We start from the raw sequence: 14,752 nt of genomic DNA on the forward strand, positions 1-14,752 counted from the left end.
TGGGTGGGGTTCAGTGTACTCTCCCACTATGATAGGTCAGTCCCCTCAAAACCCTCCAGTAGGTTGAGTTAGTCATGGCGGTTCTGTGTGCCAAGTGTGGTCCAGGTCCATCATCGGTGGAGGTCCCAGTTTGGTCCAGATCCATCAGTGTTTCGGTTTACACTATTCTCTAGATGTAGGTGAACTACAACTCCCCCAAATCAAGATGAAATTTCCTCAAAGACCTCCTCACGGGGGTTCTATGTGCCAGATCCATCATTGGTGGGGTTCAGAGTGCTCTTAGACTGCGAGTGAACTATACATCCCAGTATGTACAACTCCTAGAAATCATGATGACTTCTCAAACCTCTCTAGTATGTTGAGTTGCTGATCAATTCCTCTGTTTGCTGTGTGCCATAGAAAAAAGTAGGAAAGGGTGGGCATGGTCATGCAAATTCCACACAAATGGAGAGAGTTAGAAAAACTGGGATGTCTGTGATGGTTGAAAACAGAAAATCTAGGATGAAATGTCCCTGTATGAAAGCCTTCACTTGGGTGGTGGGTAGGATGGTGTTTCTGAAGGACATTGGTAGGCTCTTGGACATGTTCACAGTGCTCGCCATAACCTGAATTGTCATTGGAGAGAGGGCCATTGGTGTCTCCTGAGCAATGGGAGCTATAACTAACCTCTGATAGGGGTATTACTTGAAACCATGTAGATGTATCTTGTATCATTTACTGATGGGTCAATGGACTGTAATAAATGTTGTGTTGTTGTTGTTGTTGTTGTTGTTGTTGTTGTTGTTGTTGTTATAGCTCTTTGTGGAAGTGGGAGCTTGTCTGTGGAAGTGGACACCCCAGCCACACACATACATACATATTTTCACTTTCATTATGTTTATAGATTTAAAACAGTGATTCCCAAAGTGGGCACTACCGCCCCCTGATGGGCGCTGCAGCAATCCAGGGGGGTGGTGATGGCACCTATTAGGACATGGGGGCGTGGCCAGGGGAGGAGCGTGGCTTCTTCCCAAGAGCCCAAAACAGGGCTGAGAATCTATACCTCCCCTGAGGCGCTTGTTGGGACACAGAGGGCGGAGACAGGGATGGGGGCAGGTCCTCCTTCTACGAGCCTTAGCCTCTATACCTCTCCCGAGAGGCCTCTTAGGACTAAAGGGCGGGGCTAGGGTGGGGGCAGGGCCTCTTTCCAAGAGCTCAAGACAGGGCTGAGCGCCTGTATACCTCCCCTGAGGTGCTTGTTAGAACACGGGGGTGGGGCATAGAGGCTCAGCCCTGTCAAGCACTTGGGAAGAGGCCCCGCCCCCTCCTCTAGCCCCACCCCCTGTGTCCTGGCAAGCACCTCAGACAGGGATGGAAGCTCAGCCTTGCCTCAGAGCTCGTAACTCCGCCCATCCCAGCCCTGGCTGCCCATTTTTGGCCCCGCCCATTTCCCCCTCCCCCTCCCAGCCCTGCATCTTGAGCAGGAGCCACGCCCACCCCTCTAAGCCACACCCCCTTTCCAGGGGGCGCTGAGTAATATTTTTTCTGGAAAGGGGGTGGCAGGCCAAATAGGTTTGGAAACCACTGATTTAAAATTTTGCAGTTTCTAATTTTTCCTTTTTGACAGTTTAGCTTTTCCAAATCAATGTCGTGCTGGTTTGTTTTCAATATGAACGAGAAAGGGTGGATGACAAACTAATCCTTTTCGCTGTCTCTTTCTCTTCTCAGTGCACTCTCAGAAACAGAACCGTCAGACCTGCGTACGGAAAAGCTTAATATGTGCTTTCGCTATGGCCTTTATTATCAGTGTCATGTTGATCGCCGCCAACCAGATCCTCCGAAGTGGCATGGAGTAGCCACAACACTGTGAAACAAAACCACGCATGCGCATGCTGCCTGATGAACTTTCTCCCCAACCAACTTCAAAACAAGCGGGCAAAGAAGAGGACGAGAGGGACGAATCAGAAAAGCGCAACGAACCAGAGGCCAGCAGCGTATGGGTTGAACATCAAATATATCCTTTTGGCAGGGACATCAAAGGGCTGTCAATGCTTTAATGGCTTTCGTTTCCTAATGCAATAAAACAGGAGGAGCCCTGATATATTTTTTCGGGTGGGGGAGTAGGGGTGGCAAGCGTTTTTTCCAGAGCGAGGAGTCGCTGTCATACCAGCTATAGATGTTTCATTCAACAAGAAGACTGGGTGACACAAATCAAGATGTGTTTGTGGGTCGGGATGTTCCGAAGAAGACCTTTCCAATTGTCTGACTTTTGAAGGCAATTGCTATATATATATATATATATATATATATATATATATATATATATATATAACCACGACAACGTTCGAGTCATAACTTGTTCCAGTTCTGTCTGATTCTGGGGTTCCCTCTAGTAGCAGGTTCTTCAGGGATGAATAATGCTCACGAGGACCCTTGTTCATTTGTTAAGTGTGATCTCGCACATTTAGAGTCACCATCAACGCACTGCACTCATGCACTATAGCTTTTCCACCAGGAAGATAGAGCAAGAGAGATCAAAAAAGGAGAAAAATAAATTAATCATGCTGTGCTTCTTATAGTACGCATACCAAGTCTTCCTTACATATTTTGAAAGAGTATAACAAAGGAGTACCGTGTATCTTGACCCAATGTATACAGCTTGACGGAATTTTTACTCTCCCAAATCAACGTCTCAGCCTAATTTATATTTGCACCAACCTTAATATTTAATTATATGAACTACTTATTGAATTGGATCCAGGATTCATCATACTACATTTACTAGGACGGAAATGTCCTCTTAAGTAGGGTTAAATCTAAACCCGATCCTTTGCCTTTAGAACAGGCATGGGCAAACATTTTTGCCTTGGGGTCTCATTGTGGGCTCGACAGAAAGGACCGGGCCGGGAGAGATGGTGGCCAGTTATGCACTGGGTAGGATGGACCTGGGAGGAGAGGGACTGTGAGAGGGTGGGGCTGAGAAGGGGCGGGTCATCTTCAGGTTGGCCTCTTGCTTCTCGCTCCATCCTTATGCCGGGAGGAAAATGAGTCATGTGGCAACTGCCCCGATCCTTCTCCCCTATCCTCCTTCCCGATCTTTGGCTTGTCCTCTCAGCATTATGCTGGGAGGTGGGCGACACAGGTGACAGCCGAGAGCGCTCCAGAGGGCTCTCAAATGTTGTCCTCTCAGCATAAGAACAGGGCCACTCACATCAACCTCATGCCGTGAGGAGGGCGAGACATGCGGTGGCTGAGAGTGCTCCAGAGGGCTCTCAGCTGCTGCATGCCTTCCTCCCCTGTCCTTTCTGCATAAGGGTTACGCCGCTCGCTCCATCCTTATGCCGGCTGGAAATCGAGACATGTAGCAACTATCCTGATCCTCCTCACTATCCTCCTCCCCCGAGATTTTGGCTGTCCTCTCAGCATTATGCCGGGAGGAGGGTGAGACTGATGATGGCTGAGAGCGCTCTGAAGGGCTCTCAGCTGCTGCGTGCCTTCCTCCAACCATCTTCTCAGCATAAGGAAAGGGCCACTCATATCATCCTTATGCCAAGAGGAAGGCGAGACATGCAGTGTCTGAGAGCGCTCCAGAGGGCTCTCAGCCACTGCATGCCTTCCTCCCCTGACCTTTCTGCATAATGATGTTCAAGCCATCATATCCTTATGTCGAGGGGAAAACGAAGAGAGCCTGAGGTAAGCACCCAGGGGCCTGCATCCAGGCCCTGGGCCTTAGTTTGCCCATGCCTACTTTAGAGGATATTTGGAAAATAAATATTACGCATAGAAATATGCGTCAAAAATCAACCCAAAAACGTAACCATGGGTTGATGTGAGTGCAATACCTTCACTCTTATCAGAAAAGGACCCATCCCCTTTTCCAGGACAAGTGGCAAACTGTCCTAGACTTATACATTAGGTCGAGTATACATAGTAACTAAGAGGACAGAGTGTTGAATTAGTGCATTTCATTGATATACTACAGCTTTTTCCACCAAAAAAAGGATCCGTACAGGATAACTTAGGAATCTTTGGCTGATTGAGTAACACATCATTAGTGGATAAACCCCGAACACACAGCAGCAGATCTCATGCCATTGTGATGGGAGGTTGGAACACTGGTGACGCTACACCAGGCATGGAGAAATCCAGGCCCATGGGTCGGACACAACTCCTTGGGCTCTTTCCTCCAGCCCTTGTCTGCCTCAGCCCTCTGTGGAGCTCTCGGCAGCTGCGTGTCTCCTTCTCCTCTCAGCCTGGGGACATGGCGGGCTGCTGCATCCCCAGGCTGAGAGGAGAGCCAGGGCATTTGCAACAGCTGGCACAACAAGGAGAATGCGATGGGTCAATGAGTGCCATCCCATGTTCCTGGACCACTCAAGCCCAGGGAACATGGCATGGCCATGTAAACAGTTGCAGTTGGTTCTGCCTCGGAACTGACCCTACTGTACATAGGCCCAAGGTCTGGGCAGAATTCAGAGCACCCAACTTTGTTTTAATGCAGTTCAAGGCCACCTTAAAGCCAATTCAGCTACCCTTCACGATAAACAATGTACCCCAAGTTGTAGAAGCTCTGGGTCCAAGTCCGTCGTGAGCTCTGAAATTCAGTGTATGATCTTAGGCCAATCACTTTAGGGCAGTGGTTCCCAAACTTATTTGGCCTGCTGCCCCCTTTCCAGAAAAAATATGACTCAGCGCCCCCTGGAAAGGGGGGCATGGCTTAGAGAGTGGGCATGGCTTCTGCTCAAGAGGGCGGGGCTGAGCCTCTCCCCTAGTCCAAGATGCAGGGCCGTGAGGAGAGGTGGGCAGGGCCACAAATGGGTGGCCAGGGCTGGGATGGGTGGAGTTACGAGCTCTGAATCAGGGCTGAGCTTCTATCCCTGTCCTGTGGCGCCTGCCAGGACACAGGAGGCGGGGATAGAGGAGGGGCGGGGCCTCTTCCCAAGTGACGGGGCTGAACCTCTCTCCCCCGCCCCTGTGTTCTAACAAGTGCAACAGGGGAGGTATACAGAAGCTCAGCCCTGTCTCGTGCTCTTGCGAAGTGGCCCTGCCCTTTAGTCCTAAAAGGCCTCTCAGGAGAAGTATAGATGCTCAGCCCTGTCTTGGGCTCTTGGAATGAGGCCCCGCCCCCTTCCCTACCTCTGCCCTCTGTGTCCTAACAAGCGCCTCCGGAGAGGTATAGACTCTCAGCCTTGTGTCAAGCTCTTGGGAAGAAGCCACGCCCACTCCTCTAGCTCCGCCCCCTGTGTGTCCTAACAGGCGCCTCAGGGGCTCAGCCCTGTCTTCGGCACTTGGGAAGAGGCCCCGCCCCACCTCTGGCTCCGCCCCCGTGTCCTAATAGGTGCCATCACCGCCCCCCTGGATCGCTGCAGCTCCCACCGGAGGGCGGTAGCGTCCACTTTAGGAATCACTGCTTTAGGGTTTCTTCAAGTTGTTGTGTGAATAACATGGAGAGAGGAGCCTTTAGCTCAGCGAAGGAAAGGGTGGGTTAAGATTAACTAGTAAATAATCCTGGCGATACGAAAACCATTATCTGTACAAATAAATCAAAAGATCAAGTCACAAGCTGTCCATGTTATTTAGCTGTTGATTTTCACCAGCTTTTGATGATAGCTTTACCCACTTACCTGGGAGTAAGTTCTGTTAAATTTAGCAAAACTTCCAAACCATGATAGGCAACGACACCTAACTTTACGAACAAATGACCGCAATAGCAGAAGCAAAAGAAGCTGCAGATAAAAGCACAGTTTTCTAAATAGACTAAAACTTTGGAGACATGGTTTTTGGGTGGTTTGTGTAAGCAAAAAATAAATCAAGTCAGTTCCTGGGGAAGGTATTTCATCCATGTAGAAATTAAAAGAATGCTCTATATGTAACCGTATGTTATCTCATCAAACAATTAAGCCTTACCTCGCCAGGTTGAAGGAGGACCCAAGGAATGCAATTATTCCCATTCTTTCCTGGATGTGTCATTTTCGATGTTGTGATGCAGTTCTCTAAGAAACGTGGAGAGAAAGGAACCCGCTTATTTAGCCACAAAAGGGGTGGATTTCTTGAGGCCAGTTTTGCATGAACTAGGCAGAGAGCCGGCAAAAGTATTTGCTTGCAAAAAACACAGGATCCACCACATCTCAGGACAACACAACACCACAAATTATCTACGAAAAGCCCAACACATTTCAGCTTATTATAAAATTTCCAGGTTTTCTTCAGGGTAATGACTCTAGCGAACTAACTTGATGCCACCTCAGTCTTGCGATTTATTCACTGGGGGCATTGATTGTTGGATTGGTGGCTTAGTTGCTCATTCAGGGAATAGGGATTTTTTTTTTGTGTGCGTGTGTACAGCGCCAGTAGAAAGTGTGCATCAATTCATCTCCATGTCCTCCCCATCTTGATATACATTGGCCATGATTTCTTCCCTCCTGGGAATGTTGCAATACCAGTTCTTTTTGTGAACTCACTTATATTGTACATTATGTTCAGGTTGCTGCTAATCAGGATGAGTAACGTAGCACATGTGTGTAAATAATATGTGCTACAGGTAGCATATGGCTGCTTTTCTCCCTCCACACTAGACCCAGTTTGCACTATAAATACTATGATGCCATCACAAAAATAAAATCACCAAAATAAATTGGGCATGTAATCCTCAACACCTTCTTCATCTTTGGGTAGGCGAATCATCTCCATGATGCATGGAGCTGATTCGGATTAATGAGGGCCTTGGACTGTATTTTTAATAATAATAATAATAATAATAATAATAATAATAATAATAATAATAATAATAATATACTTTATTTATATTCTGCTCTATCTCTCCGAGGGGACTCAGTGGATTGAAGGTACATATAAGGCAAACATTCAGTGCCATTATACAATTGACAAGATAGACAGTACACAAACAGAGGCAAGGCTTCCCTCTTTTTCCATCTCTGGCATCTAGAGACTGTGCTCGGCTCGGCCATAGGGAGGTGCTGTTGTTTCATTTTTCCACGTCGAGGAGCCTGTCGTCCATGGACACCTCTGGAAAAAAATGGAGAGAGCCTTTACCTCTGTTTATGTATTGTCTGTCCTTGTTAATTGTACAATGGCACTGAATGTTTGCCGTATATGTGTTCTGTAATCCACCCTGCCTCTCCTTGGGGAGATGGGGTGGAATATAAATAAAGTATGAGGGCTATCCAGAAAGTACATTACATTTTGGAATTAAAAATGAACAAAGTATAGGAGAAACCATATGCATTTGAAAGCCACACCCAAATACCACATCTCACGTAGTCGCCATTCAAATCTAGGTACTTTTCATAGCGATAAATGAGCTTGGAAACTCCTTCCCCACTAAATTCTGCCACCTCCATCATCAACCACTTGTTTCTAACAATGGGGGAGTGGCTGGCAACGCAGCATTTTGGCGACACTGTGCAGCTGCGGGGAGGGGGAAGGGTTGACAACGGAGGCAGCAGAATTTAGTGGGGAAGGAGTTGCCAAGCTCATTCATTGCTATGATAATTGCCTAGATTTGAATTATGACTATGTTGAGAAGTGGTATTTGGGTGTGGCTTTCAACTGTATATGGTAAATGCTTTCTCCTATACTTTTTGAGGATGCAAGCGGCAGAGTTTTGTGTGGAAGGAGTTGCCAAGCTCATTCATCGCTATGATAAGTGCCTAGATTTGAATTATGACTATGTTGAGAAGTGGTATTTGGGTGTGGCTCTCAACTGTATATGGTAAATGTTTTCTCCTATACTTTTTGAGGATGCAAGCGGCAGAGTTTTGTGGGGAAGGAGTTGCCAAGCTCATTCATCGCTATGATAAGTGCCTAGATTTGAATTATGACTATGTTGAGAAGTGGTATTTGGGTGTGGCTCTCAACTGTATATGGTAAATGCTTTCTCCTATACTTTTTGAGGATGCAAGCGGCAGAGTTTTGTGTGGAAGGAGTTGCCAAGCTCATTCATCGCTATGATAAGTGCCTAGATTTGAATTATGACTATGTTGAGAAGTGGTATTTGGGTGTGGCTCTCAACTGTATATGGTAAATGCTTTCTCCTATACTTTTTGAGGATGCAAGCGGCAGAGTTTTGTGGGGAAGGAGTTGCCAAGCTCATTCATCGCTATGATAAGTGCCTAGATTTGAATTATGACTATGTTGAGAAGTGGTATTTGGGTGTGGCTTTCAACTGTATATGGTAAATGTTTTCTCCTATACTTTTTGAGGATGCAAGCAGCAGAGTTTTGTGGGGAAGGAGTTGCCAAGCTCTTTCATCGGTATGATAAGTGCCTAGATTTGAATGGCGACTATGTTGAGAAGTGGTATTTGGGTGTGGCTTTCAACTGCATATGGTAAATGTTTTCTCCTATACTTTGTTCATTTTTAATTCCAAAACGTAATGTACTTTCTGGATAACCCTCGTATATTATTAATTGCAGCCAGCTCCATCTCTGCTTCCATGAGCACAAAGTCTTGCTGTGCTCTGGATTCATTTTTGGAGCAACCTGCCACTTTTTAAAGACACAGTTCGAGTCCACGGTAAAGGGCCTTGGTCCACATTAGGTCATGTCAACTCCACGTGCCATCATGTGGTTGCCACGGAGTTGATAGCATAGTACTCCTTTGAGGATAATGGGTCGGTGTAGATGTGCCCAAGGAGAACAAAAGCAGGATAGTAGGGTGACCATCTGGTGGCGCTGAACCAGGTTCGGTGCCACTGGACAAGATACCTCCGCAACGGCCAGGGATCTTGTGGGTCAAAACCATCCCAGTTTCGATCCGGAATCTAGCACTCTGGATCGCCCTGGGATAAAGTGTCCTTATAGAACTGCCTCCGGGCTCCTCCATCTCCCCACATGCTTCATCATAGCCTGTAGCCTTCAGCACACAAATGAGAAAGGCTTAGAACCCAACTACACTAGCCATTTCATGTGGTTTCAAACCGGTTTTGCAGTGCAGATAGTTATGTCAGAAATCCTGGAACCAGTTTGAGGCCCGGACGGCATTGGCACAAACCACAGAGCATTGATGTGCATTAAGGGCTTTCTTTGGGGCATCTTCCTGGGAGTTTGTTGTTTGACCGCCGCAGTTTGAAGCTAGCCTCGAACCACATGAAATGGTCGGTGTAGATGAGGCCGAATTCTAGCATCCCATCACAAGTCTATAATAGACCCTTTCCAATCTGTGACTGGTCTATGGAACAAGTAGCGGAAAATTGTGACATTTTCACACTCTATCATAAAACCAGTCTACGATGACTGCCATTTTGCAGGGGAATCATCTGCACCATTACACCACTCCATCACCCAGAAATAATGACACAGGGAGTTATTATTGCCCAGCAGTTCCTTGTATTTTTCGTATTTGTCAGGTGTAGAAACTCAAGCAGAGCCAGGATAGTTTGCTAAAATTGTTTCATGCGTCCCACACACACAACACTCATCACCCCTGACACACTAATATGCACATCCGTTGTATAGTTCATGCAAATAACTATGATAGGTTAACTTTTAATTTTGTTTTTAATATAGCACCGAATGTGCGAGGCAGGAGATAGCGGGCTCATAGTCGGATCTTCAACAGAGCCTGCTGCAGAAAATAGGTAATCATGGGAATAAATTATTTTTGCTTTTTTCCCAATTATATGTCGAGTTTATTCAGGCGCTTGAAAAGAGAGTGGGACTCGCTTGTATTAATTCCCTTCACCAAAATGGAAAATAATAATCGCTTCCCGGTTTTCATCAACTCTCAGCATTGTGTTTCCTGCAATCTAATCCACTTTTCGTTCAAAGAACAATTGCAAGCGAGGTTGATATTGTGACCTGTCAGGGTACAAAAGAGATCCATACATGCATACATTTTAAAATGCATTTACCTTGCATGCTACTTTTCTAAGAAAAAAAAGAGAGAAATATTTTAATATATTACCCACTATATATTATTGCACTGTACAAAGTATATAAAGGGAAGATACTGCCATATATCCTGCCTACTTAATCCACTGTACATATCTTATCTGTATAAAACAAAAACAAAATACTTTAATTTTAATCACTATTTATGCAATAGTAATAAAGTTGCTTTCTTCTTTTGTCATGGCATTTTTTCTGTCTTGCAATCACAAAACCAGAAAAGATTCTGGACAAAAAGTGAAAATTAGGGTTGTGCATTCAAGGTAAACCTTGACCTGCTTCGTGTCCCGGTTTTCGGTGGGGGCCACGATCCATCTGCTACGATCGAGTCACAACCTAAGACCCACCTAAATAATGGTTGCCTGCTCATAAAAGAGACCAGAGAGGGGTCCAAGTTTCATGTGGATTATCACAAGGTCCCAATTGTCACAGGCAGTCTAGTGTAGAAAGATTGGAACTATGAGGGTTGAATGAAAAGTAATGCCTCCATAACTCCTCCACAGATGGGACTGGTACTGGTCTGTGGTAGGTACTGGCTTGTTCAGTAGACTCTCTACAGTTCCATTTGGTGGGAAGCCTTAACATTGAACAGTTGTGTTGTTAAAGTGCCAAGTATGGAACCCTGCGCACAGTCGGTGTTCTGTCACGCGCTGGGCCTGTAACTATTGTCTTTGTATAGGATGTATACTTTATGCCCAGCGGGAAGCCTTAAAGAGAGGCTCTTGAGGATTTTCCTGAAAAGGATAGTCCTTTGAGTGTTTAATGAGATAACAGTCTTTACTGTTGAACAAATAATAAATCTTCAAGGAGTCAAATAACACTTCAAGACTGTTGGCCCTTTCAGTCTTGTCCCCAAGGGACAGGCGATTGGCTTTGGATAACTGTGAAAACCCCCTTATAACCTCTCCCAGGCTGTCTATCATATGGGCCTAGCTGATGTGAGACCCACTACCGATTCCAAGTGCGTCTGGGTATCGAGTGGACCTACCAACCAAGGCTTGTAGATGTTTCAGCTGGGGTTCCGTGGATCTGTGGTGCCGTTCTCTCTCCGAGGTTTCTTTGGAAACCTTAGGGCTGTTTCCCTCAGGAACTGTGAGGCTGAGAGGTCAGCCAGAGCCTTTGGGACCTTTTCCCCTGGAATTTCCGTTTCTGTTTTCTCGGATGTTCTATATCCCTGGATGTTATTGAGATATGAAGCTTTTCTACTGGACGAGCTGGTCTACGTCCTATAGCTTAGCTTCCTTAGTGAGACTGACTTAAAAATGGCTCCTTCCCTCCCAGAGCCCTGAACAAGAGGCGGAACCAAACTTGATGATTGACAGGTGGCCTGTCCTATGATTGCAAACATTAGCAGCAAGAAAATAAAGAAAGAGCTTCTGGTACAGCCGTACCAGCACAGTCAGTCAATGCGACTTAAGCAACATGCAGTCACCGAATTCTTGACAGCAGAAGGTGTTACCACAAAGGAGATTCATCAGAGCATGCAAGCTGTTAATGGTGATTGTGTTGATGTGAGTCCTGTGTGTCGTTGGGCGAGTAAGTTTAAAGATGTTGAGGTGGGAACATCTGACTTGTGTGACAAACAAAGAGTTGGACGTCCTGTGATGGCAACCACTGAGTTGTGTTGTTAAGTGTGAAGTATGGAACCCTGAGCAAACGGGGAAGTATGGAACCCTGCGTAGACGGGGAACCCATAGCATTGAACGGTTGTGTTGTTAAGTGAGAAGTATGGAACCCTGAGCAAACGGGGAAGCTTTAGCATTGAACGGTTGTGTTGTTAAGTGTGAAGTATGGAACCCTGTGCAGACAGGGAAGCCTTGGCTTCCCTTTCTGCGCAGGGTTCCTTACTTCGCACTTTAACAACACAACCGTTCAGTGCCAAGGCTTCCCCGTCTGCGCAGGGTTCCATACTTCTCACTTAACAACACAACCGTTCAATGCTATGGGTTCCCCGTCTACGCAGGGTTCCATACTTCCCCGTTTGCTCAGGGTTCCATACTTCACACTTAACAACACAACCGTTCAATGCTAAGGCTTCCCTGTCTGCACAGGGTTCCGTACTTCTCACTTAACAACACAACCATTCAATGCTAAGGCTTCCCTGTCTGTGCAGGGTTCCAAACTTCACACTTAACAACACAACCGTTCAATGCTAAGGCTTCCCTGTCTGCGCAGGGTTCCATACTTCACACGTAACAACACAACCGTTCAATGCTAAGGCTTCCCACCAAATGGAACTGTATCAAGGAGAGTCTACTGAACAAACCAGTACCTGCTACTTGACTTTCCCCCTCAATTTCTATCCTAGAGGAGACCCAAAGCACCATTCTTAAGAACTCCCATTCCTCCACATCACTGAAATGATTCAATGGGAATGAATCTGACAGATCCCATCCCACATGTTTTTAAGCACTTTCTCTTGTTTTCAGGCACATCGGGAGCTTCTCCCTGGCTTTAATCTCCTCAGTTTCTCCACACTTGTGACACAGTTCACTGATGAATGACAACTGGAAGGCATATAATAGGCTCTGTACTACTTTGTCTATTAAGAGTTCGGTAAACCTCGAGCCATTTTGTCTCCCAGCTTTCAGTGGGGACCCCCCGATCCATTTTTTGGGAGCCTTCTGATTACGGGAGGGCAGATATCTGTTTTCACTCTGGGGATGCCGAAACATCGAAAGCAGTGATTCCCAAAGTGGGCGCTACCACCCCCTAGTGGGCGCTGCAGCGATCCAGGGGGCAGTGATAGCACCTATTAGGAGACGGGGGTGGGGCCAGGGGAGGCGTGGGGCCTCTTCCCAAGTGCTGGAGACAGAGCTGAGCACCTGAGGCGCTTGTTAGGACACAGGGGGCGGAGCTAGAGAAGTGGGCATGACTTCTTCCCAAGAGCCTGAGACATGGCTGAGAATCTATACCTCTCCCGAGGCACTTTTTGGGACACAGAGGGCGGAGCTAGGAAGGGGGCGGGGCCTCCTTTCAAGAGCCCGAGACAGGACTGAGCCTCTATACCTTTCCTGAGAGGCCTTTTAGGACTAAAGGGCAGGGCTATACCTCTCCTGAGGAATGCAGGGGTGGGGTATAGAGGTTCAGCCCCATCAGGTACTTGGGAAGAGGCCCCGCCCCCTCCTCTAGCCCCAGCCCGTGTCCTGGCAGGCGCCACAGGACAGGGATAGAAGCTCAGCCCTGCCTCAGAGCTCGTAACTCTGCCCATTCCAGTCCTGGCTGCCCATTTGTGACTCTGCCCACCTCCCCCTTCCAGCCCTGCATCTTGGACTAGGGGAGAGGCTCAGCCCTGTCCTTTTGTGCAGGAGCCACACCCACCCCTCTAAGCCACGCCCCTTTTCCGGGGGCACTGAGTAATATTTTTTCTGGAAAGGGGGCGGTAGGCCAAATAAGTTTGGGAACCACTGATCTAAAGGAAGATGCCGAAAGAAGGAAAATCAAAGATTCAACAGTGAAGCTGAATAGGGGAGGAGCTGAGATCGGCTCCTGTTTGCTTTTGTGTCAGGTGGGTTTTCGTCTCAGGAGGACCCTTACTGTTACATCCTTCCGAATTACTGAAGGTACCGAAGGAAACTGAGGAAACGAAATCCTTGCACAACCCTATTGTTTATGAACTGTTTTAGAAGTATGTGGAAACAGGGGGGAGGGGGGACTCGCATATGATGAAGTCCTCAAAAGACCTATGAAATTCATGGGGTCACCACAAGTCAATGAGTAAATTACACTCACACAAAGTCATATAATTCATATCAAATACCTGTTTAGGTGTGTACAAAGCATATATCCATATTGGTTCTTGCAATATAATAAAATAGAATAGGTGGGTTTATCGAGCAAATAGGTGAACCCCCTCCCCGGCCCAGGTCTTCTAACCGACAGCCCAAAGAATCCATGTCCTTTGTCCAGAGTAATGAAGTTTCCACATTTCTTCTAAATCCAATAGCGACACACACCATATGGATAATCTGACATTTGAGGCACAGAGGCGCAAGCCAAATAATTGTCGTCACAATCTGGAAAGACTCTCACTTGGATGTATAACGTGTACATATGTGGAACAGATGTAAGGGCACAAGGAAAAAAATGACAGAGGCGTTCTTTGAAACGTGGGACTTTATTCATTATGATCGTTTGCCATCACATCAAAAGCTATAGATTGATGCTGAGAGAGAGAGAGAGAGAGAGAGAGAGAGAGAGAGAGAGAGAGAGAAATAACACAACCCATAGTATATTTAAAACCCTTGAATGTTAATCTTCAACTAATTGATCTGCTTCATATTTTTCTTGGAAACTCTTTTAGTTCTGATAATTCTTCATTTTCAAAAAAATATAGATAAACCAGAAGCTGGGAGGAGAGCTGTTAAATAGTCTGGCTAGAATATCATCTCTTATGTAATAGTAGGCTGCGGTTACACCGCCAGCTACAGAAGATGTTGCCAAACGAAAGATTGACAGTTCAAGCTGAGGTGAGCTCCCCCTGTCAGCTTAGCTTCTGCCTACCTAGTGGTTCGAAAACAGCAATGTGAGTAGATAAATTGGTACCGTTTTAGCGGAGAGGTAATAAGGAAAAATGGAACAACAGCACCTCCTCATGGCCGAATCGAGCACAGCCTCCAGGGAAGCCTTGCCTCTGTTTACGTATTGTCTCTGTCAATTGTATAACGGCACTGAATGTTTGCCATATATGTACCTGTAATTCGCTCTGAGTCTCCTCAGGGAGATAGAGAGAAATATAAATAAAGTATATTATTATTATTATTATTATTATTATTATTATTATTATTAATTATTAGTTTTCCCAGTCACTTTATGATACAATAATCAGAACGTGTGGCCAGAAATCTTGCAGGTCACATTGTGGC

The 14,752-nt window shown here is 46.3% G+C and overlaps 1 protein-coding gene across 4 annotated transcripts in view; it reads left to right on the forward strand.

Moving 5' to 3' along the window:
- The window catches only part of caln1 (calneuron 1), an 89,856-nt gene extending 79,790 nt beyond the window's left edge, over positions 1-10,066 (forward strand). For all 4 annotated transcript variants that reach the window (XM_062959063.1, XM_008121684.2, XM_062959062.1 and 1 more), the window contains one exon: positions 1,708-10,066. In XM_062959063.1, coding sequence (XP_062815133.1) covers positions 1,708-1,835 — 128 coding nt within the window. In that variant the 3' untranslated portion in view covers positions 1,836-10,066. The remainder of the gene's footprint in view (positions 1-1,707) is intronic.
- The last annotated feature ends 4,686 nt before the right edge of the window (positions 10,067-14,752 follow it).

Source organism: Anolis carolinensis, unplaced genomic scaffold, assembly GCF_035594765.1.
Source record: "Anolis carolinensis isolate JA03-04 unplaced genomic scaffold, rAnoCar3.1.pri scaffold_7, whole genome shotgun sequence".
Classification (NCBI taxonomy): domain Eukaryota; kingdom Metazoa; phylum Chordata; class Lepidosauria; order Squamata; family Dactyloidae; genus Anolis; species Anolis carolinensis.